We start from the raw sequence: 27,706 nt of genomic DNA on the forward strand, positions 1-27,706 counted from the left end.
GGTGTTGGAGTGATGGCTCCTGGAAATGGGGCCTGTCTAGATTTTATCAAAAATGACTTTTTTCAAATAGTGACGGTGCTGTTTTTTACATCAGTAATGTCCTGACTATACTTTGTGATCAGTTGAATGCCACTTTGGTGAATTAAAGTACCAATTTCCTTCCGAAACAGCAAAATCTGTACAATATTCCAAACTTTTGGCTGCCAGTGTATGTGTAAATTACGTGCAGCTTAAGTGTAATGTGTAGCTCAATATGTTTAATAGCCAGTTGCATCCCATGACATTTCAGTGTGGAAGTAATGAATACAGTTCTATATTTGTTGCATCATCTCTTTCATTATATATGAAAAATAAAACATAAAAATGCATCAGAATCAGAGGTGGAAAGTAACGAATTACAACTATTCTCATTATAGTATTTGAGTAAATTTTTCGACTTTTTTTAAATATAAACAAATAATACTACTTTTACTTGAGTTGATTAAAAATTAAGTATTCAACTTCACTACAGTTATTTTTCACCACAATTACAAAGTACAAAAAAAAAAAAAAAAAAAAACATAATATTTCTGAATTTTTGGGAAGAAGAAATCGGCAAGTTATAAACGCTAAATCTGTTTATAAGCTAAAACGCGCTGTGCGTGGCACGACGGAAGCCCGCAGGGCAGAGCATCATGAACTGCCACTGGTGTCCTCTCTTCTGTAGCTTCTCCAAGACTTTCTGCCCTGTCAATATACAAGAACTGTAATGCTGTGATTTCTGCATATTTAATTTTATTTTGGAAATAAGACATTCATTCAGGTACGAGGGAATCATCTGAACACGTTTAACCACTGATCAAACTTCACTTGTTTTTAAGGTAGGCAATGTTTTAACTGTGTCAAACATTAACACAATGTAGTTTGACATATATGTGGGGATATCTTGTTTATTTGCTACTATATGTCTAAAACTAACTTTTTAAATACCTTAGAAAGATACAATGCCGATAGTGTCGGAAATTAATGGGGACTCGGGCAAAAATGCCACCGAAATTGACAAAAATATACCTGAAACTGCCCACGCAACGAGTTCCAGTGTTTTATTAATAATATCATATGTAGTTACAATTACATACATTGCGATCTTCTTTTGACTTTTCACTGAACATAATTTTTTTCTTGCCATCCGGTTCCTCACACCATCGTGCACACAGACGGGCTCTCCGCTTCTATCAGTCTGCATCAGTTTGGTATTGTACCCCTGCGTTAAATTCTGTAACTGTTCGCCCCTCTTTTCCAAAATAAACTGTACTCCTGATAAATAAACTGTGCTAGCGGGTAATACTCTCGCTCACGGTGCTGTACTGTACTTCCCTGCCCTGTGCTGCTGTTTATCCATGAGAAAAGCCTCACCCGCTAGAGGTGTGAAAGGGATGGATGTTATATAAAGAAGGGATGAGAAATCAAAAAACATAATGTAACCAAATGACACAATTTACTTAATAATAATATCTCAATATGTTAAATAACCATAATGTTAATTAAGACTTTATTATTAAAACTGTAATACAATAATACATATACAGAACAACCACTTTTAGTGTTTGAATCAATCATATCTCTCACTAAACACTGTGTGAAATGTTTATTTTTGCCTTATTTTATTTAGTTGGCATGTAGGAGTTGATAACAGTTTGCTTAATAATCTCATTCCATATCTGGATAATTGCTGCAATATCATAGAGGATACATTTCTTCCTTTATGATATGGCATTATATTAGTTTTGTACAGTATGTTAACTTAGCCAAAATACTTGGACATACATGAATGAGAATAAACCTGAAATAGGAATTTCAGGTGTTTCAGTCACAATACACATTATGTAGTTTAGAGATGATTTAGAGACATTTAGAATGGCTATTTCTATTTAAATAAATGTTGTATTCTTAAAATTTTCTGTTTGTCCAAGAATCCTCTTGCCACAATGCATGTCTTTGGCATTTAGAAGCTGCTAGTTTAGGACCTGTGAGGAGTCTGTTCCTCAAACTAGAGACTGTGTTTTTCTTGTCTTTTTGCTGTGCATCTGATCATCCACTTCCCTCTCTGTCCTGGTTAGAGATTCTTTTTTTTTTTTTTTTTAAATGCATGGAATAGCCTTCATCTCTCTAAAACAATTGACTTTAGGAGAACAATTAGAATTTCAGGAGAATTGTTTTTATTTTTATATTTTCCTATTTTTACACTTGCAAGTGTAAAGCAACTTGTAAGAACTCAAAACCTCAGCAAATGGGGAAAAACCCACTGTATTGTGATTTCCACATGATAGCGCAACCATTTTCAATTGTTCTGATAATAAGAACATTTTCTTGAGTACAAAATTAGCCCTTTAGAATGCTTTTGTAAGGAATAGGTGACACAGTATATGTTTGCCATCACGGGTAAAGAAAAAAATTGAATAAATACCACTTAATACAATTATTTGAAACTGTAATAATAATTTGCAATTAATGATTTTGGCAGTATTTTTGATAAATTTGATCAATTCTAGCTCGAGTCTGTGTTTGTAGCCTGCTAGCTTTTTTAGCATCGCTTATCTGTTTTCAGGTTTTAATCTTTAGTCTATGCCATTTTTCAGCATGCATCGTTTTTTCCCCCGCATTACTCTCTTATTGCGATTCAACTGCGTGCATTTTTCCGCATGCATCCGCTTTCTATTTTTATCGCAATTAAACTGCGTGCATTTTACCGTGCGTACCCATTTTCCCCTCAGTGTTACACAGATTATTACGTCGATCTCAAAGCACCACTTATCAAGAACAACCATAACAACAAACAATTGCATGAGGGAACAACCAACAACAACAAACAATTGTGGTAAGTCATGGCATCCGCTCATGTTATTGCTTCCTGCATTACATGTCACATGTTTACTATAGCTTCTTCCGACAGCAGTGAGGGATTTACATGTGATAAAATTAAGGAATTAGTCAGGCTGATGGAGAAGAGTAATGAGTTAGAGACATGCAAACAAATGCTAGTGGAGGTCAGTGAGAAAGAGAAGCTAGTAGATACTGTTTCGGATGTGGGTAGTACAGTAAACAACACACACACTTTGGTTCCAGCTGTAGAACCCCTGCAGCAGGGTGTTTAGGTGACATCTCGGCGGCATACTCATAGGGCAAAGCAACACCACTCTCCCGTTCCTGTTAGGGTTTCCAATCGATTCTCCCCACTCAAGTGATGCACTGATTGAAAGAGCCTTAGTAATATGTGATTCTGTTATAAGGAACATGGAAAAAGAGACTCCAGCCACTATTGTTAAATGCATTTTGGGGGCTTGGGCATCTGACATCAGATCAAATTTACAAGTGCTGGCTAATGCTAAATGTAGATTTTCTAAAATTGTTATTCATGTCAGCACTAACGATGTCTGGCTTCGCCAGTCGGAGATCACTAGGGATTATGTTAAAGAGGTGTGTGAACTTGCAAAAATGATGTCAGACACAGTAATATGCTCTGACCCCTCCCCCTTCCTGGTGACGAGGTTTATAGTAGATTAGTGTCACTGAGTGGCTGTATGTCTGAGTGGTGTCCGGAGAATAGCATGGGATTTATAGACAGTTGGAAGAGTTTTTGGGGTAGACCTGACCTGCTAAAGAGATGGACTCCATCCCTCCAGGGAAGGTGCCACTCTCCTCTCTAGTAATTTGGCTCATAGATTTAATAGTGATAGTATCTGACTAACTGGGGTCCAGGTCAGGAAGCAAACAAACTTGCTAATCTGAACATCTGCTAGCTGCCTTGAGATGTCACACAGGTCACATAAACTACAACACATATTGACTGTATCACCTAGATATCATATAGAGACTGTGTCTGTTCCCTGAACTACCAAACACAAAACCCTCACTAAATTATTTAGAAAAAAATTGATTAAGGTAAAACATGAAAATAACAAAAACATTTAAGATAAACATTATATAAAGGTAGGGCTACTAAACATTAGATCTAATTTTAAAATCAACCAAAGCACTAACTGTAAATAAAATGATTACAGATCATAGTTTGGATGTGCTTTGTTTGACTGAACCCTTGCTTAAACCGAATGAATATATTAGTTTAAATTAATCTACTCCCCCATGTTATTGTTATAAATATGAGCCTCGTCTGAAGGGTCGAGGAGGCGGTGTTGCTACAATTGAAGTTTTTGGTGTTACTCAGAGGATAGGATATAAGTTTAAGTCTTTTGAAATAATAATGCTTAATGTGACACCATCAGATACAAATAAAAAATCTCTGTCGTCTTTCGCCCTTGCTACAGTATATAGATCACCCGGGACGTATTCTGGTTTCCTTGGTGAATTTGCTAATTTTCTATCAGATCTAGTAGTTACTGTGGATAGAGCTTTAATTGTAGGTGACTGCAATATTCACATAGATAATGAAGATGACACATTGGGATAAGCGTTTATCAATATTCTCAACTCTCTTGGAGTCAGACAAAATGTGACAGGACCAACTCATTGCCAGAATCATATGCTAGATTTAATTCTGCCATATGGAGTTGATGTTGATACTATAGAAATTCTGCCACAGAGCAAGGACATCTCAGATCATTACCTTGTCTCTTGTATGCTGTGATCAGCTAACGTTACTCAATCTACACCACACTATCGTTTAGGTAGAACTATTTTTTCAACCACTAAAGATAGCTTCACTAATAATCTTCCAGATCTATCTCATACACTCGTAAACCCCAAAGCCTAGAAGAACTTGATGAAATAACAGAAAATATAAATACAGTCATCTCTAGCACTCTTGATGGTGTCACCCCCCTTGGATTAAAGAAAATTAAAGAAAAAAGCCCTGCACCATGGTACAATGATCACACTCATGCTCTCAAGAGAGCAGCTCGGAAAATGGAGCGCAAGTGGAAGAATACAAAATTAGAGGTATTTCACGGTGCATGGAAGGATAGTGTCTGTAGCTACAGACAGGCACTAAAAATTGCCAGGTCAGCATATTTTAGCAAACTCATAGAAAATAACCACAACAATCCTAGGTGTTTATTCAGTACTGTGGCTAAATTGGTTAGGAATAAAGCCTCAATTGAATCACATATTCCGTCGCAGCACAATAGTAATGACTTCATGAATTTCTTTACTAATAAAATTGAAATCATCAGAAATAAAATTAGAATAATGCAATCATCTGTCAGAGTACCTTAGAAAACAGTGTCTCATAATTTTCCTCACGAGCAGCTTCAATCCTTCTCTGTCATGAAGAGCTAACAATACTTATTAAAAAAAGCCACAACATATATGTTAGATCCAATACCAACTAAGCTCTTAAAAGAGGTATTCCCTGTAATCTCAGAACCTCTTCTTAATATTATTAACTCCTCGCTATCCTTAGGACATGTCCCAAGAAACTTTAAAATGGCAGTTATCAAACCGCATATTAAGAAGCCACAGCTTGATCCTGGAGAATTGGCTAATTATAGACCGATTTCAAATCTTCCATTTATTTCAAAAATACTAGAAAAGGTAGTTTCCTCCAAACTATGTTCATTTCTACAGATAAATAGTATATATGAAGAATTTCATTCAGGATTTAGGCCCACCACAGTTCAGAGACTGAGTTACAAATGACTTGCTCCTATCATCTGACCGCTGCATTTCTCTTCTAGTGCTTTTAGATCTTAGTGCTGCCTTTGACACCATAGATCATGACATTCTCTTGAATAGTCTTGAGAAATATGTTTGCATTTTTGACTTGCATTAATGGTTTAGGTCCTATTTAGCAGACCGCTACCACTTTGTCTATGTAAATGAGGAATTGTCAAATCAAACAAAAGTTAAGTATGGGGTGTCACATGGATCAGTTTTAGGGCCTCTGCTTTTCTCCTTATATAGTATGCTTCCCCTGGGTGATGTTATCAGGAATCGTGGAATAAGTTTCCAATGTTATGCCGACAATACCCAACTTTATATTTCTTTGAAACCCAATGAAATTTCACAATTCTCCAAATTAGCAGAGTGTATCAGTGAAATAAAAGAATGGATGGCCAGAAGTTTCCTTCTATTCAATTCCGACAAAACAGAGGTACTAATAATTGGACCAAAAACCTCTAAAAATAAGCTGCAAAAATATAATTTGACTCTTAATGGATGTACTGTTGCATCGTCTTCTACAGCAAAGAACTTAGGTGTTATATTTGATACTAATCTGTCCTTTGAAAATAAAATTTCCAATGTTTGCAGAACAGCAATCTTCCACCTCAGAAATATTGCTAAGTTACAACACGTGCTCTCTGTTGCTGATGCCGAAAAACTAATTCATGCATTCATGACCTCAAGACTAGATTATTGTAATGCATTACTGAAAGGATGTCCAGCAAGTTCAATAAATAAACTTCAATTGGTTCAAAATGCAGCAGCCAGAGTGCTGACTAGAACTAATAAATATAATCATACAGTTGTGCTCAAAAGTTTGTATACCCTTGGAGAATTGGTAATATATGTACCATTTTTAAAGAAAACATAAGTGAGCAGGCAAAACACATTTCTTTTATTTCTTATGGGATTCATATTCAACTGTAGGTTATAACAGAATGGCACAATCATAAAACAAAATATGGCAACAAAGAAAAAAATGAAATGACCCCTGTTCAAAAGTCTGCATACCCTTAGTTCTTAATACTATGTATTGCCTCCTTTAGCATCAATGACAGCGTGCAGTCTTTTGTAATAGTTGTCTATGAGGCCCCAAATTCTTGCAGGTGGTATAGCTGCCCATTCATCTTGGCAAAATGCCTCCAGGTCATGCAAAGTCTTTGGTCGTCTTGCATGAACCGCACGTTTGAGATCTCCCCAGAGTGGCTCGATGATATTAAAGTCAGGAGACTGTGATTGCCACTCCAGAACCTTCACCTTTTTCTGCTGTAACCACTGGAGGGTCAGCTTGGCCTTGTGCTTAGGGTCATTGTCATGCTGGAAAGTCCAAGAGCGTCCCATGTGCAGCTTTCGTGCGAAGAATGCAAATTGTCTGCCGGTATTTTATGATAACATGCTGCATTCATCTTGCCATCAATTTTCACAAGATTCCCCGTGCTTTTAGAGCTCACACACCCCCAAAACATCAGTGAGCCACCACCATGCTTCACAGTGGGGATGGTATTCTTTTCACTATAGGCCTTGTTGACCCCTCTCCAAACATAGCGCTTATGGTTGTGACCATAAAGCTCTATTTTGGTCTCGTCACTCCAAATTACAATGTGGTGGAAAATGTGAGGCGAGTCAAGGTGTTGTCAGGCATATTGTAACCGGGCTTTTTTGTGGCATTTGCGCAGTAAAGGCTTCTTTCTGGCAACTCAATCATGCAGCTCATTTTGTTCAAGTATTGTCATATTGTGCTCCTTGAAACAACCACACCATCTTTTTCCAGAGCAGCCTGTATTTCTCCTGAGGTTACCTGTGGGTTTTTCTTTGTATCCCGAACAATTCTTCTGGCAGTTGTGGCTGAAATCTTTCTTGGTCTACCTGACCTTGTCTTGGTATCAAGAGATCCCTGAATGTTCCATTTCTTAATAAGTGATTGAACAGTATTGACTGGTATTTTCAAGGCTTTGGATATCTTTTTATATCCTTTTCCATCTTTATAAAGTTCCATTACCTTGTTACACAGGTCTTTTGACAGTTCTTTTCTGCTCCCCATGGCTCAGTATCTAGCCTGCTCAGTGCATCCACGTGAGAGCTAACAAACTCATTGACTATTTATACACAGACACTAATTGCAATTTAAAAAGCCACAGGTGTGGGAAATTAGCCTTTAATTGCCATTTAAACCTGTGTGTGTCACCTTGTGTGTCTGTAACAAGGCCAAACATTCAAGGGTATGTAAACTTTTGATCAGGGCCATTTGGGTTATTTCTGTTATCATTATGATTTAAAAAGGAGCCAAACAACTATGTGATAATAAATGGCTTCATTTGATCACTATCCTTAAATAAAAGACAGTATTTTTGCATGATCAGTCATATTTTCAAAATCAATGCCAAAATTTCACAATTTCTGCCAGGGTATGTAAACTTTTGAGCACAACTGTATTAGCCCCATTTTATCGTCGTTACATTGGCTACCTGTTAAATTCCGTATTAATTTTAAATTTTAACTACGTACAGATCTTTGAATGGTCTTACTCCACAGTACTTAAGTGACCTTCTACCACGCTATATTCCATGACATTCATTACAATCGCAAAATTCTGGCCTGTTAATAGTTCCTAGAATATCAAAATCCACAAAAGGAGGTAGATCCTTTTCCTATTTGGCTCCTAAACTATGGAATAGTCTCCGTAACACTGTTCAGGACACAGACACACTCACTGAGTTTAAATCTAGACTAAAGACTCATCTATTTAGCCAGGCATACACCTAATTTATCCATCAACTCACAATTAGGCTGCTTTAGTTAGGTCTGCTGGAACCAGAAACATTTATCATGATCTATAACTCTACAAAAAACTGAATGGCATCTACACTAATACTATTCTGTTTGTATCCCTGTCTCGGCCAGATCCAGCTCTGTTCCTGCTTGATGTTGGACTCCACTGCTACATGTCTCTGAGTGATGATGACTAAATGTGGCCGGTGCCAGCCAGACATCACTTCAATCTATTACGATGGACTTCAGAGGATGAACTGATGCCAACTCCAACCATAAGACATGGGATACTTCATATGCCACTGCCTGAATGTTGGATTTAGGATAGACCTCACCGAAATGACCAGCTGGTTGAACTGCGATGCACCTCACTCATCTCTGCCTGCATCACTTTGGTCTAATGATGGATTACACTCCTGAAACAGAATACGTAGACTATCAATTACTTGCCAACAAATGCCTTCATCAGCCAACTAACAAAGGACAATGCATCTATGTATACACCTGCAGTTAATCCAGAATGGACTTCAAAGACATTAGTCATTAATCTTACAGTTCAAAATAAATCTTTGTTTAAACACTGGCCCTTTACACTTACTTCATTTACTAATTTTAAACCATGACTTGCACTACACATAAATAAATAATATTGGCATTATATTCATGTTGTTTAGCCAGAGGGGAACTGGCCCCCACAGTGAGCCTGGTTTCTCCCAAGGTTATTTTTCTCCATTAACCAACATCTTATGGAGTTTTGTGTTCCTTGCCACAGTCGCCTTCGGCTTGCTCACTTATTTAATTATTTATTTTTGTACACAATTTACAATTACACATTGATGAATCTAAGACTTTATAGATATTACTGTTTCATTTTCTATTAATGCATGATTTTCTGTAAAGCTGCTTTGAAACAACGCGTGTTGTGAATAGCGCTATACAAATAAAAATGACGACTTGAAATTAATTCATCCTTGGTGAAAGGAAGCATCAATTTCTTTCAAGAACAAAAATGTCTTTGTGTTCTAAAAATGGAAGCGTATATACTATATATAATATACATTTCAAGTACCTTGTCACGTAATTACTTGAGTAGTTTTTCGGCAATTTACTACTTTACTCTTACTTGAGTCATAATATTTCTCAGTACTTCTACTTGTACTCAAGTGAATTATTTCTTCAGCAGCAGTACATTTACTTAAAAAATCAGTACTCTTCCCACCACTGATCAGAATATATTCTATTCTATTATTTTCTAATTGTCTTGAAAAAGTTTTGAAAATGTGACACTATCTGGGCATTTTGTAGATCTACTGTATTTGAGGTTGATATAAGTGCAGGTCACTAAAGACCAGAGTATATAATAGTGTTTGGTGAAACACATTTAAGGGTTAAAGGGCGTGATTTGGGTAAAGAAAGTGGAACATGATGGCTGTTATTTTAAAAGAAACTATCTATCACTGATAGACAATTTACTATTCCCTCCATGAATAAATATATCTGTATCTATATCTATATATCAAATGTCCATCTGCAATGAATTAAGAATTTAACATTGAATTTAAAAGATATGTAATCTGAAAGGACAGGTATTATCAGCCACTTTTGAAATAGCCTTTTAAATAAACTATTTTAAAACTCTAATAAAGAACTTAATGACTTATTTTTTACGTTCTTGTAGCTTTCTGAATGTACATTCATACCCTGAGATACAAATTAGTTAATTTATTATCAATTTCTCTCACCCTCTGCAGGAAGCTCCTGGTGAAATGACATTTTGATTATTTCATAGCTGGCTAAATAAAGGACTAAATAAATTTTTCCCATTTTCATTAGGCTTCTATACAGACCACAGTCTGCGGTATCATCTCGTTTTAAAAATTACATTTTCACCGTGGTATTCTTACATTCAATTCAGCATAATTTCCTCATGATCATTACCGCAGATAGCCTACTTGAGTGACATATTACCTCCTGATTCACAGACATTCACCTACATGTGCCGATGTGCAGTGCAGAAACAAATCACAATCCCAGCAGTCGGTTAATTCAGCCATATAATGAGTGTCCATTTTCTCTTACAACATTGAATGTACTGTGTGAATAATAATTTTTTTTTTTTTTTAAATCCATTCAATAAAGACTTTTTACCAATAACATATGCATGCTTACAAAAGATCAGATACAAAATTAGATGACAATAAAAAATAGCAACCTTTATTTTTTTCAAATCTAATATGATAACTCTGACCTTATACTACAGCAAAATACAATAAGGTGTATAATATAAAATAATCTGTTTTAAAGTACATCTCAGTCTAAAGGACATAATCAGGGTCAAACGGAACACTAGAATACTGTGAATTATTTTTGGTTTCCATTCAGTAGGGATGGAAAATAACGTGATTGACTCTAATTTTCTGACAGCCATAAAAGCTCATATGTTATTCTAATGTAATGCTATCCACTGGCCAACACTTGGTGGGACAAAATTGTGTTGTTTTGTTAGCTATCTTATTAAAAACACACCAAATTCAGGCCCTACAAAGTATGCAGAGAGACATTCTTTAAGCAAAAAAAATAATTTAGACAGATCATCTGCAAACAGGTAAAAATATTTTTTAGGTCCATAAGATGAGCCCTTTTTACCATTGTAAAAAAAATAAAAAATAAATGAAAATAAAAATAGATGGCTTATGTCCAGGACACTTTGTGATTATTAACCAAATTATTCAGCTGCCCACATAATTGTCCATGATGTGGTTTTCCACTAATAAATGCATAAAATTAATATATCACAGTGGCATTTATACAGAATGAAGAGAGGGATAGAATGGTTCAGAACTTGCTTTACTAAACACCGATAGCCAAAATAAGAAGTTAAGAGATAAAAACACAGAACATTTAATAAGTATAGGTACTTTGAGACTGAGGGTCACTGTGATGACATTCTGGAAATCTAAAGATGTGACCTACAAAAACCATACTATTACATTTGGGTAACATGATGTGCAGTATATAAATACATAATTCTTTACAAATCAAAATATGAATGTTAGCCTAAAAACAAAAGGACATTTATTTTGTTTTACACATGTAAAGGCCTTTACAAATAAAAAGCACAACAATAATTACAATAATAATAATATAAATGAACTATGCCTAAAAAACACAGAAACAAATGCAAATATGGCACAAAGTACATGAACATATCAAAAATCAGTGAAGATACCAGGGCAGAGATACTACAAAAAGGGGGCTACTAAAACTGCCTTAAAATCTGTTTACACTTGATTAAAAAAGTTTTTAATTAACTACTTTCATCAAGCCTTATGTCTGAAATGAAGTGACTGCACAGGGTCAAATATTATGAGCAAACATTTTCTACAGTACAGGACTAATACACCAGAAATAATTTCCCACGCTTGTCTTGGATCCATGAAACTATGTGTCAAATTTTTTCACAGATTTATTTGGCTGAATACACTCTAAATCCCCTAAAGCAATGGTCAATATTTAAAAAAAAAATTTTGTTGTTGTTTTTAAAAAAAATGCTCAACAGTCATACGATGATCATCAAGTTCCAATTTAACCAATGATTTAAGCTTTAAGCACTATGGGACGGTACACTTTTGACAGATGTCACTATTTCCACTCTGAGTAATTCCTTTAAATGAGGATATTGAAAAGACACACTAGCACATCTGTAATAAAATACAAAACAAATAAATTACAGAACATCACATTTTGCAGCAGGCTTAAATGTGCCAATCAGATTAATTTCCACACATCAGAAACACATTTTTTTTTTTGGGGGGGGGGGGGGGGGATCAGTGGTCAGCTGAAAGCACCAGACAGAATGATGGAGGAAGAGTGAATCAAGGAAGAAAATGTTGATGTTGAATATTTAGGGACTGACGGAGAATCAGATGGACAGACGAATGGATGGATGGACAGATTGACGTTTACATTTCATGGGAGAGGATTTCATGCTCAGCTATACCGTTGGCGTGGATTGCTGGCTGCCCATTTGTTTGTGTGTTGTTCTCATTGAATCTGCGTATGCGATACATCTCGTAATGGATGCTGCTTGTGATGTCTTTGATGTTCTGCATGTGAGTTCTGAAAGAGGATCAGGGAAACAGATGGAGAGAAGAGAGGGAAGGAAGTTGGTAGTGACCTTCAATTGAAATTCACATCTTCCTCTTTACTAACAAATGAAAAGAACTGAAATGCAGAATTTTAATTACCTGATGAGCAGGTCCCGCAGATAGGAAAACTCACAGTGTGCTGTGTTCTCAACTGCAAAAATAAAAAAGAATGTTGTTTTAGTGAATAGTGCAGCTGAAAAAAACAAACCATTAACAAATACTTTTTTTTTTTTTTTAATATGGTACATTTATTTCATTTTAATATTAATGTCTTGTAGAGTTAACTGTCTGCCACTGTATGTTTCTAAGGGGGTTGTAATATCGCTATAATGCTGGAGGGTTGGTAGCATCTTTTTTGCCATTAGATGGCAGTGCTATAACACAAAAACGAGAGATGCCGTTTGAGCAGCCTAAGTCTTCTTAAAGTAACAACACATTACATAGGGCTTTACCAAGAGCACTGTAAAAACTATTCCACTTTCTTGTAGAGCGAAGATGTGCATGAATTTCAGATTCTGCCGCATTCACAGTTATTAAAACAAAAGTTTCTAATGTGCATGCAGACACTTTAAAAGTCCCTGGAAGGAAATGAAAACCCATTTGAACATTTGAAGGGAGCTGACAGTGGTTTAAAATAAGAAACAATATTTTTTTATGTTTATTAGTGGTGGTTAAACAGCCCTGAGTCTATTTAGCAATAGAGGGAAGTGCATTGTTTTAGATAATTAGATATTATGTTAAAGGGTTAGTTCACCCAAAAATAACAATTTTCTCATCATTTACTCACCCTCATGCCATCCCAGATGAGTATGACTTTCTTTCATCTACTGACCACAAACAAAGATTTTTAGAAGAATATCTCAGCACTGTAGGTCCTTACAATGCAAATGAATGGGTGTAAAAACTTTGAAGCTCCAAACTCCACATAAAGGGCAACATAAAACCACTCCAGACAACTCTGGTGGTTAAATCCATATCTTTTGAATCTATGTTAGGTGTGGGTGAGAAACAGACCAATATTTAAGTCCCTTTTCCTTCACTTTCACTTGTTTTTGGTGATTCACATTCTTTGTGCATATCACCCCCTACTGGGCAGGGAGGAGAATTTATGATACAAAATGACTTAAATATTGACCCGTTTCTCACCCACACCTATCATATCATGTCTGAACACATGGATTTATCCACTGGAGTCTTATGGATTACTTTTATGCTGCCTTTATGTGGATTTTGGAGCTTCAAATTTATGGCAACCATTAACTTGCATTGTAAGGACCTACAGAGCTGAGATATTCTTCTAAAAATCTTCATTTGTGTTCTGCAGAAGAAAGAAAGTCATACACATCTGGGATGTGAGGAGGGTGAGTAAATTAAAAGAGAATTTTCATTTTTGGGTGAACTATCCCTTTAAGGTGCTTTGGAAGACAGTGCCCTAACGAGGTGCCAGAAAAGGCTGCCTGTGAAGTCATTGACTGACTAGACAGTAGGCAGTGAGGCAGCAATTTAGCTGCCTTAACCTTTGGATACAGCCAGAGAGTCTCAGTTTGGCAGTGAACTTGAAGAAAAAAAGACAGAGAAAGGTATTTAAAAGAACTCGTCTTTGGATTATTAATGCAACCACGTTATTTCCCCAGGAGCTTAGCCTTTTCAGCAAATCAGGTCACTCAGCGGACATTTTTAGAATGCTCCCGGGCAACTATTTTCTATGTAAACAAGCGGCATGACAGTGCAGCTCCTGTCTACTTGAATGGGGAGAGACCAACATCTCCAAAACGGTTGGTCAAGATTACAATCAAAGAACATATTTTAAATCAGCAGTAATCAGCATCTGAGTACCTCAGATCACTCTAAAAAACGAAATTTTCCCAGCTTGTTCAACTAATGCGCATACACATTCTCGAGTTGATTGACAGACGATGTCTGTATCTAAAAGGTGATTGGCTCTTTTATCTTTAGGGTGGGACTTCCTTTCCACATACGTTGACGTTGGGTATTCCAGTTTCTCCCATTCATTTTAATAGAAGTGACCCATTTCTTCTAAATAGTCTCTGGCCCCCCACACAAAAAACTATTACACTGACGCTATCAAGCAGACCGTTTCCACTTTCAACCAATACAACATATCTTTTTAACACCGTGCTGTCCATGCAGGGTTTAGCTTTCTTATTACAATATTTTATTTCTAAGAGTAAGAATAGTTTGAATTCTCATTCCTCGTACTGAATCTATCAGTGTTTTATTTATTTATTTATTTTATTCCTGATGGTATCAATTCAGATTCTATCTCCACTGTGTGATTTGATTTGCTCTTGGCAACAAGAAAAGGAATTAGGTTTCATAGACACAAACACCACAGAGCTAATGTGTGAATAATAATCTGTCCATGATGTCATTTTGAGAGCACAGCACAATTATGTGATCTGGCTCTCACTGTATGAAATTTTAAGAGTTTAGTTCAACTGTTTAAATCCTAAAAATCTGTTCAAATACAGTAAAACAAATAAGTCGATGGAGGATGATGTGGGCACGAGAATAAAAAAATCCTTACAACCAAACACTGCAAATTTAAATTAAGAAGAGGGCCAGTATACACCAATCCAACAAAGCTTACTGCCAGAGGGGATGTGCAGATGTGTGTTTGGGCAAGAGAAATTTAAAAGAGAAGAGTGGAGAGGGAGAGAGGCTGAGCACGTGTGTGTGTGTGTGTGTGTGTGTGCACGTGTGTACGTGTGTGTGTGTGTGTGTGTGTGTGTGTGTGTACACTACCTTCTACTGTCCCCCATCTTGTTTTCCTGCCCAGAAGTCTTTTTCCATTGACCTGATATTCCTGATCACTTCCCACCACAGCAAAAGGGATCATCTCCTACAACAGAGACATAAAAACAACAAATAGACATTATAGATATTATTCCTTTTTAATGATATGGAACCATTTATTTAGGTGTCCAATTACAGATATGCAGAACCCATTTTTAATTATTGTTTTAATTGTGCTTTGACAAAATAATACATAAATAAGCATTAAACTACAACAATAAAAAACATTCATTATGAAAACCTCCTTCTTATTGATCCTACTACTATTGATGATGATAATAATAAGAAGAATAGTTGCTTTGAGATATAAATCATTGCCAATTCATTTTTTTATGTTTGTTTTGGGCAATGTCTAGCTTTTAAGCTTTTAAAGCTAATTCTATCTTACTTGAAAAAAAATAGCAATGAATGCTGTTATCATCATATTTTCCTGATAAACAAACAGTGGTGTAATGGCATTTTTGGGTGCAAGTCTTTAGAGGTACACCAAATACCAGCACTTATCAGAAGACTCGATGTTGAATAACAGTTTACCAGTTAAGTGCAAAAGTGTGAATATTGGTAAAAGATCCTGATCACACTGATTGTCGACATCTCTAATAAAAATCCTAGATATATACTACTGTTCAAAAGTTTGGAATCACCATGACATTTTTATGTTTTTGAAAGAAAATAATAATTGTCTTCACCAAGGATGGTTTAAATTATTCAAGAATTACAATAAAGACTTTTATAATGTCACAAATTACTATTTCAGTTTAAATAAATGCTGTATTCTTCAAACTTTGTTCATCCACTAATCACTTTAACACTAACAGGCATTCTTACCAGCAGTTTTTTATGATATTCAAGTGAAATTTCATCCCCTGTTTTCTGAAGAACTTCTCAAAGATGCATGGACATTATTGTCAGACTTTTCTAACAACAGTTCAACACTTTGAACTTTGATTCAGATATCCACAATACTCATTTCTAATAATTTACCACTCAGTCTAAGTTATTTTGCATATTCTACCCTTTTTTCGTACTTGACAGTTTCAGATGTGGCTTTTTCTTTGAAACTCTGCCTAAAAAGCCAACATCCCAGAGTCTTCACCTCACAGTTGCAGATGAATCTGGTGTTTGGCCTGTAATGTGTCTGTTTCTCAAACTAGAGTCTCTGATGTCTTCCACTTGTTGTGCATGTGGGCCATCCACCTCTCTCTCTTTCCTGGTCAGATCAAGTTTGATTTTTTATTTTAAGTCAGTAGTGCATAGAAGAGCCTTCACCTCTTAAAAGAATATCAAGAGTTTTTAGAGAAATTTGTTTCTTTTTTGGCCATTTTTCTGACCAAAAATTTGACATAAAATAGCTATTTCAAACAGTAATAATAATTTTCAATGTTGGTAATGCTTTTGGCAATATTTTTGATCAATTTAATGCATCCTTTGTGAACAGAAGCATACATTCCTTCCAAAAACAAAAATGTTTTCGTGATTATAAGCTTTTGAAAGGTAGTGTAGCCTACAAATACAACACTTGGAGTAAAAAATTAGACAAGACAGTCCTTCATAACAGATACTATAGGAGTGATTGTATGCTGGAGTAAAAGAGATATGATATGTGGACATACCCTGATCTTCTCATTAATCATTCTGTCCTCTGCATCTTCATCAAACTCCTTTTGAGGGTAGACCTCGATTTCATTGGCTCGCAAGTCCTCTCTTATCTGTGGACACATAAACACACACACACACACACACACACACACACATCAGAGAAAATCCATGAATCATTGTTCAGTTTCTCTGACATCTATGGAAAACATGCATGAATGTGCAGGCACAGAAGGCCTAGTAATCAATTTTCAAAAACAGAGAATGATTCATTTTAGAAAAATAATGACAAAATGAGTAACTAAAAATTTCAGTGTGGTAAAACAAAACAGGTAAAGGCATTCGAGAAACACGACACTAACATTAATGACACATTCTGTAAATAAAGGGTCACCAGATGTCTGACTGAATAATTGTAACCCACATGACTTCAGACTTCTGGCAGTGAAGATTTAAACTTGCCATTGGCTGCCTAAAGAACCAATGAAAAGAACACAGATGGAGAGCTTTCAGCCAGCGGGTGGCTTTAATGAATGACCACGAATCAAAATTACACCCTTCACAGAATTGAAATGGATTCGAGCCTGACATTAAAATCAAATAAACCAGACATATGAAGCAGGTCCAAATCAATATGCTCAGGAGCTCAGGGTTGAAAATAGAGTCACCCCACTCTCCTGTCAGGTCACAGGCTGAGTAGAGCAGAGGAAAGGGATCCAAGGATTGTGTGTTGTCCACACAGCCAAGCATAACAGTTGCGTACAAGCCTGAAGAGCTTCTGGAGCCTGGGGTTTGTTCTGTTTGGCAGATGAATCAAATGTATGGAGGAATCGGTATCTTGGACGCCTAGTGAGTTTCCTCTGGCAGCATTTGCACAGGCAAAACCAATGCTGGGTGAAGTATGAGAATGATACAGTTGCTGTCACACAGGGCCATCGTCATGGAGGATTACTGGGAAAATTGTCCCAGACCAAATGATGAACGGGATCCACTAAGATCATATATGAAACAGCCTTCTCACTGAAGCCAGGGGAAAGGGGGTCCCATCCATTAAAGTTTTGTCCTAGACCATGTGATATTAAACAATGACCCAGCACTCATGCACTACCAGAGTAAAAGTTTCACTGAATAAAAACATTAAAAAGTGCACTCAGTAATTTTTTTCCTCATTAAAAATGTTTCACCTTTAAAAAAATAAATTGTACTTTTGAGAAATGTTTAAAACGCTGTGCACTCACATGAGACAAAGACTTCAGTCATACCAGCAGCCTTATAAAAGTGTTTTTATTTTACATGGTTTTTATTTTACATTTATATTGTTTCTCATGGGGGCTGTGCTTTATCTTGGTAAGCCCACAGTTATTAGAAACTTTCGTTCTCACAATACAATTCATTATGGCTGACTGCAAAAAGTGCATTTCTTTAATAGCATTGCCATTGGCAACCAAAAACTATTGCTTTTGCATGATGCTTCATCCACACCACTAGGTGTCCATGTAAGTCCGCGATGACTGCCATATTGACTGGTGCAACATACACAAAAAAAATAAAATAAATAAAATTACAGAATTTACCTTTAAGCAATCATTTAAATTGTTCCTATATATGCATCAATTAAATCATATAGAGCAGAATTCATGCCACATTAAAATGCAATCATTACAGAGGAACCATTTGATATGTAATACACTCATGACATCGCATTTTATTAACAACCTGTGGAGATTGTGCTACAACGAAAGGCAAAACCTTCATTACTTTTGTAATGCTGCCTATCTCATTATTGAAAAACAATGTATGTGGGCTTGTTTAAAAAAAATAAATAAATCTGAATTCTTGCCAGAATGATAATTCAACCTTGAAATGTAATTCAACTCTTCCATACAATCAATGCTCAGATCACTGAAAATTAACATACTGTGATACCTTTTTAGTGTTGGCTAGCCTATTATTGCTCTACACTAAAGTTACTGAGCAATGTATGCAATGTAAGGTCCAGATGTTTCCATATAAGTGTGCAGTTTTAAAGGGTCACTAAACCCACCTACTTAAGCCCCAGTTTTTCACACCTCAGACTGACAAACGAGTCTCGAAATGGGCGGGAAAATATGTAAATATGTGGGCTGGCGGGAAGAGGGAAAACGGGAGGGGGTCAGGGAATGGACTGCAGAGCGTTTTGTGGAGTGATTTCGATCTGACCATGGTGTTTAGTGTAAAAGCCTGCTCATGTCTGTTCCCCAAGTCCTGTTGAAGTCTCGTGTCTGCAGAACAGCTGTTACGTCCATAAGTTTAAATTCTCCGCTGTAATGCCAGCTCATGCATGAGGCAGCGCTGTGATTGGATGGAAGCGTTCCTTCTCATGAATGATGTGGAAAAACTCGCAGAATCTAGTAATGTAAATATGTGCTGTCCTACCAACCATAACTCGGTGTTTACGCATTTACCTCATTTTTGTGACATTGCTTCAACTTTCATTTTGAAACCGGAAGAATGAAATGGCTCAATAAAATGAAATAAATAAATAAATAACCACTTTCCCCTTAACAACAAACATAATGAGTGCTATCATTGTTTTCAGTGATGTGCAACCTGTACATATCTGTTCACATCTCAAAAAATGTGTTGGGGTTTCACGGCCCTTTAACAGCAGACCTCCATATACCAACTCCAGCTGCCCACTGCTGGATATATTCTGTAAACCTCTACCAGCCTGTGAAGTTCTGCCAAGTTATTACAGCTTAAGCTGAGGTTGAACAAAACACAACGCGCCTCACTGGCCCATGAACCCAAGAGAGTTTCAACACAAACATACTCAGACAAAGATTTAAGGCTTTTCCTGTACATAATTGTGAAGATATTATTTTATTTTTTTATTTGCACACATCGGTTCTTCAATTTATGGGTGGTTACAGAGATCCATTTAAGCTGAGAAAAAAATGTGTACTCTATTATTATAAAATAAAAAACCACTAATGGTATAATAACATATACACACATACTATTGTACCTGCCAACACCCCAAGCCAACAGTGTGGTATGTTACCCAGCATACAAAGACAGAAGCTTATACTGAAGGATTGGAAATGCTATGAAGAACGCTGAGAGGGGAAATCTAACCCAAGCAGTTCTGACCAAATTTACACCATCAGGAAGGTGATTCCACAGATGACATTATGTTATCACAGTGTGTAATGAGGTAACATGCCAGGAAACCTCCATCATCCTACTACTCATATAGCTACTGGGACAGGTGTGGCAAAATGCCTTCAAATAAATGGAAAACTTATGCCAGATGCACTTTCTATGGTGTCCGGGATGACTGAAAATACCCTCACCAGAATTTGACAAGTAGATGAATTAAAAAGATCTAATAAAAAGTGAATCAATATACAGTATGGTTGGAAAAGAGCCACCATCTACATTCTGTGGAAAAGCTGAAATGAATTGCTCACCTTCTTTTTGAAGAAGTCTCTCTCCTCCAGGGTGAGTGTGTCTGCCTTGGCAATAACAGGGACAATGTTCACCACTTTACTCAGGTGCATCATAAACTCAATGTCAATTGGCCGCAAACTAAAACAGGGACAAAACAAAGCAATAAGACCCAAAGTGGACAAACTGGAGGTAATGTTAGGGAAAGCCTCAGAAAGAGTGGTCTCTATTCCTTGCTGAAAAAAAGCAGGTTAGCTGATCTCTCAGTCTGACCAAGCTGGTCTGTTATGTTGGCTTTAGAGAGGATTGAGGCACTTGGGAACAGGTCAGGCCAGCTATACCAGCTTAAGCCAGCTAAGACCAGCAAACCAGCTTAGGCTGGTTTAAGCCATTTTTTTTACCAGCAGGGAGTAAAATCAGTGATATACCGTTTACAGTATACTGTAGGATGCTATAACCTTCAGTTTCACATTCTAACAGGTGCAGCACAAAAAAATTAACAAGGCATTAAAAGAGTGATAAGCATTTATTACCAGGTTGAGGCTAACTTGCATACCTTTCACCTGTGCTTTTGAAATGGTATCACTTTTACTTTTGAAATTATTACATTGAACCAACTGGTGTGTGTTTATGTCTGCTTGGTAGAGAAAGTATTGGGAGTGTACAGTATTCACAACCGCAAGGCACAAACAAGCAACACTAAGATCTTTATTAACTCACATGACACACAGCATTTTGCCTTTATAAAAACTGGAAAAAACGAACACAGAGTCTCTTAGTCCCCCGAACAAATAGATGTCACATTCTGGGCTGGCATACTATCACATGGAGATGACTACTGTGCAGAAGGGCTTTGAACATTCTGCTGTCTGTTTAAACACGCAAAATATACATGTGCATACAGAGAAGCATGACATTCAAGCATTAACCTCACACAGTATTGCAATGTAGGCCATTCTAGCATGTGACAGCCCAATACCAATAAGAAACACCTTTGTAATATACACTTAAGTTTATGTGCTAAAGTTTACTCTACCAAGTACAGTGAGCCTAGAGTGCATTATTAGATTTAGCTAAATAATGCCATCTTTACACTGTTAAGGCAGAAGAAAAGCTGCGTCTGAAGCAGCACATTTACATGAAAATTGTTCTTTGTAACACGAAGGCAGCATAAATGCATGTACACTGGAACTGAGTAAATAACATTATGGCATCAAAGTTTTAAATATGAAAAAAGGAAAATGTTAATATAGAAACATAAAATTACTGTTCAGTGTGTGCTACGTATCTCATTCTTTTCTTTTCTTTAAACAAGCAGTGTCATTAGGCTTTTAGTTTTGGCCACCGCTTGATGATTGTCATCATCTGCTTGTCATAACAACAATAGTTAAAGGCAGATTTAGCATTTTATTTGCACAGATCCAAAGCAGCATCAGAGCTGCTTTTGATAACAGGGGCTGAGGTGAGTCACAGCTGGCATATTTTAGTATGGCTTTTATGTGACACTGATGTTATTAATGTTTACATGCACATCAATATTCCTCTTTTAATCAGTATATGGCAATAATCTGTTTGCTAATGCATCATGTACAGCAAGGGTGGGGAACGTCAGGCCTCAGGGCCTTTTAAGGCCTGCAAGACTATTTTACCCTTCCCGCGTGGCCGTTTGAGAAATAATTTGAAAAATGTGGCAATGTTGAAAAAAATGGCCGTGTTTCAATTAACTGTATAAAAATAAATAAATAAAAAAAAAATACAATTAATGATTCAAAATATTTTTAAATGATAATGCAAAATACTGTAAAATAGACTCATAGTTATTCTTTCATAGAGAGAGTCACCATTTGCAGTGGACACTTTCGTTTTAATTCCTGTTTCCCACAAAACCACATAAAGATGGTTACCAACCAGTCTGACATCCACAAATGCGATTATACAAGTCTCCACAATGTCTCAGTTACTCAAAAAATTTGAAATGTTCAAGAACAAACTTTATGGCAATCTTGCAGCCAGTGCTAACAGCTGAATCTGAGATATGAAGCTGTTGTCATGGTTGCTATGGTGGATATAGTTCACCATGAGAGAGAGAGAGAGAGAGAGAGAGTGAGTGACAGGGGCTTCCAAGTCAAGGTGGGGGGGATATTTCAAATCATTATTATAATTTATGACAAAATACTATATAGATATTCTAAGATCAATATATTTTTTCAGAGCAAGTGTGTAAGAAAACAAAGTACTAAGGCATTAGGTCTACAAACATTATTTTTGTACGACCAAAATGCAAACTCAGAACGAGCAAAGAACATGTTTAAAATACTCAGTACCGAAGTCCAATGAAAATAAATGAAAAACAAGTAAAAAATGCAATATATTGTATCACATTTTTTAATCACAATATACTAAACATAAAAAACATTATTGTATTGCACATCCATACAATTGCAATCAATACAATATTGTATCACCAGGTCCCTGCTAATTCTCACCCTACTTTTGAGGTAAAAGGGGCTATTTCTAGGACTTAAGGAAGTTTGAAACACAGGAACTGAAGTCTGTTTGTGACTCAAGTTATGTGACATATGGCGAGACAAGCAGCTGTTGATATACAGTATCTGTACAAGCACCAGCTGCTTTGAGACAAGAAGGAAGGGCCATGTCTAATAACGGTGTGCACACATCCCAAAACACACTCAGATAGAAACACTCTCTTTAAAAGCTGGTCTTAAGAAACTGTTTTTCATGACTATTTTATAATCCACATTTGGCTGGACAATCTCAGTTTCAGTGTTGATGTATCTTGGCTTTGCAGGGCAGAGCAGTGTGCATTATCACACTGTAAAATGTAGAGAGTGTGTGTGAGAGAGTGTGAATGAATATACATTATCATTCAAAGGTTTGGACACACTCGACTGAATCTGTTGGTGCATTCCAAAACGCACACTTCTGCACTATTCTATGGCATTTTATAGTAGTGCGAGTAATTGTAATATAATTATAATTAATTATATTTATTTAGCACACATTATATATTTGCACATATATAGTGAAATTCTTTTTTTCACATATCCCAGCTAAACTGAGGTCAGAGTGCAGGGTCAGCCATGATATGGCGCCCCTGGAGCAGATAGGGTCAAGGGCCTTGCTCAAGGGCCCAACAGTGGCATCTTGGCAGTGCTGGGGCTTGAACCCCCGACCTTCTGATCAGTAACCCAGAGCCTTAACCACTGAGCCACCACTCAAATTAAGACCAGAATTACACACACACACACAAAAAAAACACTGTAACACGAAAAAATTTACGTTTGCTTGAAGGTGTCTGGCACTTGTTTAAGTGAGTTTTCATGGACTTAGCTGATTGTGGTGTTTGTGAGTAAATATGTTTGCATGCCTACACATGAGTGCACCTATGCATGTTTGTTTATGTGTTTGTTTGTGTGCATGTGCCTCACCAGTGTCCGGTAGGAGGAATGAAGTATATGCAGCAGTGGACTCGTGAGTCTGGAATCCTCTTCTTCCTGTCGATGTTGATCTCTTCCTGTAAATACTGTTCGTACTGTGCATTAATGAATTTCATGATGGGCTGCCAACTGCAAACAGATTAGACAGACAGAGATAGCAGGAAACATATGAGATCTAACAAGGCCTACATGAATTCAAAAAATAGTTGAAATTCAGTTGAATTTAGTGTTTCAACTCCATAGTAATGGACCCATATAATATTTGTCCTTCCTGTTCTGCAGTACTTTTGAGCTATGTAACATTCAAAAAATGAATATGCCTGTGATGTAATTCAAAGAAGTACTTTTATAAAAGGGCATACTAGGCTTTCAGACATACACTATATGGCCAAAAATATGTGGACACCCCTTATAATTAACAGGTTTGGCTATTCCCGATATTCCAGTGAAGAGAAATCTTAATGCAACAACATACAGTGACATTCTAGATAATTCTGTGCTTCTAACTTTGTTTCAACAGTTTGAGGATGGCCCTTTTCTGATCCAGCATGACAATGCCCTGTGTACAAAGCAAAGTCTGGTGATGATTTAGTGATTCTGGTTTGGAAGAACTTGACTGGCCTGCACAAAGCCCAGATCTGAACCCTACTGAAAAACTTTGGATTGAATTGGAACATAGAATGCGAGCCAGGCCCCATCGCCCAACATTAGAGCGTGGCCTCACTCATGCTCTTGTGTCTGAATTGGAGCAAATCCCTGCAGCCATATTCCAACATCTTGGAACATGGAATGTAGAAAGCCTGCCAAGAAGAGTGGAAGCTGGGAAGACCAACTCAATATTCAGGCCAATGATTTTGAAAAGAAATGCTCAACAAGAACATTTAAGTGTAGTGCTTTTGGTTTATCTTACATGAGGGTGTCAACTTAGGCTTATTTTGATGTATTTTTGTCCATCTTTTGATTTTGACAATATAATGGTGATTTCTGTAATTTTATCTAACAGGATAAATGCTTTAAAGTGAGTCCGACCGACTAATACCACAGAACATCACAGAACTTGTTTTTCCATAACACACACACACAAAACAATTTCCACTTCCTGGAAGACAGAGACATGAGAGACCTGGCTTTTGTTAGTTAAAGTGTTACAAAACACTGACAGAATGAAAAGTTTTTGAGGAAATTGAGGAAACCCATAAAATAATTACCAATTAAAACAATATTCCAAAGAAAACATACTTTGTTTTTGTGATTTTTGTGTGTTTTGGGGAGGGTGGGGGATTAAGAAACACATGGAATATTTCTTTATAAAAAACCAGATTTTCATTGTAGAAGTTATTACATAGCACATAGTGACAGAGTGGCAAAAAAATTACATTCACTCACATCGAAGCAGTGAAATAAATTAAAAGTCACCACAAGGTTCACTTATTTGTGATATTGTGATGAAACAATTAACTAACATGATTGTAACTAATGTGATTTTCATCAATGTGTGCGTTTCATATTTTATCTGAAATATATACACATATTTCATGAGGACGTGTACTACATAACAGCAATGCCCCCAATATTGGCCGCTGTAGTACACAGAGGCATCTGGTTTATATTGCATTGTTTCATAGCAGATATCAGCACTGACTGGTGAATAAGGAGACACTGACCAATTCTCATTGTTTATCTGGTCTCCAAAGCCTGGTGTGTCAATGACAGTCAGCTTCATTCTCACTCCTTTTTCCTCGATGTCTGTTTAAAAAACAAAAAGAGTTTGGGGTTTGAGGGACTGAATGTGCACTAAAATTCATGAGACAGTGGGTCTGTTCCAAAACCTAGTGAGTGTACTCCGGAGGCAGAATTTTAAGACGTCATAGGCACGCTCCTGATGCGAAGGCTGTTCCAAAAAGTACTGCAGTTATCTTAATTATGCTGCCTCTTAAGATATCTCGTTTTGGCCAAATTCTAAGGTAGCATCATATGTATCTTCCCCGGGTAGGCGATCCCAGAATGCACCATGATGAGCCGAATGGACGAAGCGAGAGAAATTTTTATTATAAATGTACTTACTGTATAATTCATTCACTACAGAAAAGTGTCGATAAATAACAGTTTAATATGACACAAAACTGACTATTATACCCAAAATGTTTGTGTGCTATGTGTATTTATGCTCATGAGAGGATCACGTCCTTTCTCTTGTGTCACTAGTATTGTAATCAGTTGCGAGTCGAGTCTCCCTTGCGATGCGTGTGAGGAGTGCTATATTGCTCCTCAATGGATAAGATATTAAAGTTTCAGTTTCAGTTCCGTCAGGGTGAAGGTCTATTTACCGTGGCTGATGGACTTGATCTCAATGGTCTTGGGGATTTGCTCTTCCTCTGAGGTCTTCACAGATCGGCGGCTCACTTTAGATTTAAAAAGTGTGTTCATCAGTGTGGATTTACCCAGACCACTCTGACCTGCAAACATGGAGAGATTTATTTTCTTATGTGCCCTTTTAAAAAAAACAAAAAAAAAAAAACAGATGCATTTACAATTATACAACAGTTAGTTCCGATCCTCTAATCTGATAGGACAAGCAGCATTCCATGCTTCACTGTTTGTATCACTCCTCTTGTCTGTGTTACTTTGCAGCATTCCAGACAGACTGTCAATCTATCCTTTTCTTGGTCACACAAAACAGTTTCTTCTTTTGGAACTATTTTTGTTAGCAGAGCAAAAAATTGAAAAAACAACTGGTCATATTGGGTCTAAAATATAAGTTACTCAATATTAATTTCTTGTTTACAGAACTGTTGTATAAAAGCAATGTCACATTCACAATCGTGCTGTCATACTGAATATCAGCGCAGCTGTGATTATCTGCAGACGAATCACAGCCATCTATTTAGCTCTTCAGAACAGTAACATTTTTACACATACATATGTAACCTTTCTCCAAACACACAAAAGACACACATTCAATGGAGTGAAGATGGCAAAAGAGATGCGGTGTGTGTGGCCGTAAGTAGCATAATCGTCACCCCCACAAGCTGAACTGACCCACCAGCTGCCCCCTGGTCCATTCAATGACAGACACAAACACACACACACGCACACGCACACACACACGCGCACACACGCACACATACTATAAAAGAGTGCTTAAGAGGAGGTTAAACAGAGGACCTCTCATTTGACATACATGATAAAGCAGGAACAAAAGGGGCAGCTGGGATCAGTTGAGTGAGGCAGCCGGGCAGTTGCTCTCAATATAGAGAGCAGAAACCATTTGGGATTAGTTGTTTTTGTAAAAGCATTTTTTAACATATTATTGGGCATGTGAGTTAAAAACAGTTCGCTCCTTGGACAATAATTTGCATCTTAAATCCTAAGGAATAATTAAGTGTATCTTGCTAAATCCTTCTTTGATCTTGATATCTCACTCCTACCTTTTGTACCACCATCAAGCATGTACTGCAATGGAGGTATCTGTGCATTACCAGCTTAATGATAGCCTCATTAAACCTCCGAGTATCTTGGGATGGCTCTCCTAGGAGCACTTGGCATTAAAGTAATCACACCTGTTGCATTGTAAGTTTTGTTTAGCATGTTGTCAGGTAAACACCTGAAAACCATTTCTGGATTTTCACAAACCACAAGCTTAAGAGAGCTGATCAGATTATTAAAGGTGTACAAATAGACAACAAACCTCAGTAGAGTTTTGGCAAACTCTGACAAAACCACTCATCGACTACCAAAAAAAACACAAGCCTTTGAATAGAGGGATCTACTCAGAAACAAACATTTAATGATTTAGTAAACCCAGTAGACTAATGGCACTTTTCCACTGCA

At 36.8% G+C, this 27,706-nt stretch overlaps 1 protein-coding gene across 6 annotated transcripts in view; it reads right to left on the bottom strand.

The window, feature by feature from the left end:
• Positions 1-11,255: 11,255 nt before the first annotated feature.
• Positions 11,256-27,706, bottom strand: part of LOC127449014 (septin-9-like) — a 67,249-nt gene continuing 50,798 nt past the window's right edge. For all 6 annotated transcript variants that reach the window (XM_051712078.1, XM_051712079.1, XM_051712082.1 and 3 more), the window contains 8 exons: positions 26,203-26,331; positions 25,540-25,621; positions 23,867-24,004; positions 20,441-20,558; positions 17,006-17,101; positions 15,342-15,438; positions 12,675-12,726; positions 11,256-12,546 (listed from right to left, as the gene is read on the bottom strand). In XM_051712078.1, coding sequence (XP_051568038.1) covers positions 12,390-12,546; positions 12,675-12,726; positions 15,342-15,438; positions 17,006-17,101; positions 20,441-20,558; positions 23,867-24,004; positions 25,540-25,621; positions 26,203-26,331 — 869 coding nt within the window. In that variant the 3' untranslated portion in view covers positions 11,256-12,389. The remainder of the gene's footprint in view (positions 12,547-12,674; positions 12,727-15,341; positions 15,439-17,005; positions 17,102-20,440; positions 20,559-23,866; positions 24,005-25,539; positions 25,622-26,202; positions 26,332-27,706) is intronic.

The sequence above is a fragment of the Myxocyprinus asiaticus genome, chromosome 12 (assembly GCF_019703515.2).
Source record: "Myxocyprinus asiaticus isolate MX2 ecotype Aquarium Trade chromosome 12, UBuf_Myxa_2, whole genome shotgun sequence".
Classification (NCBI taxonomy): domain Eukaryota; kingdom Metazoa; phylum Chordata; class Actinopteri; order Cypriniformes; family Catostomidae; genus Myxocyprinus; species Myxocyprinus asiaticus.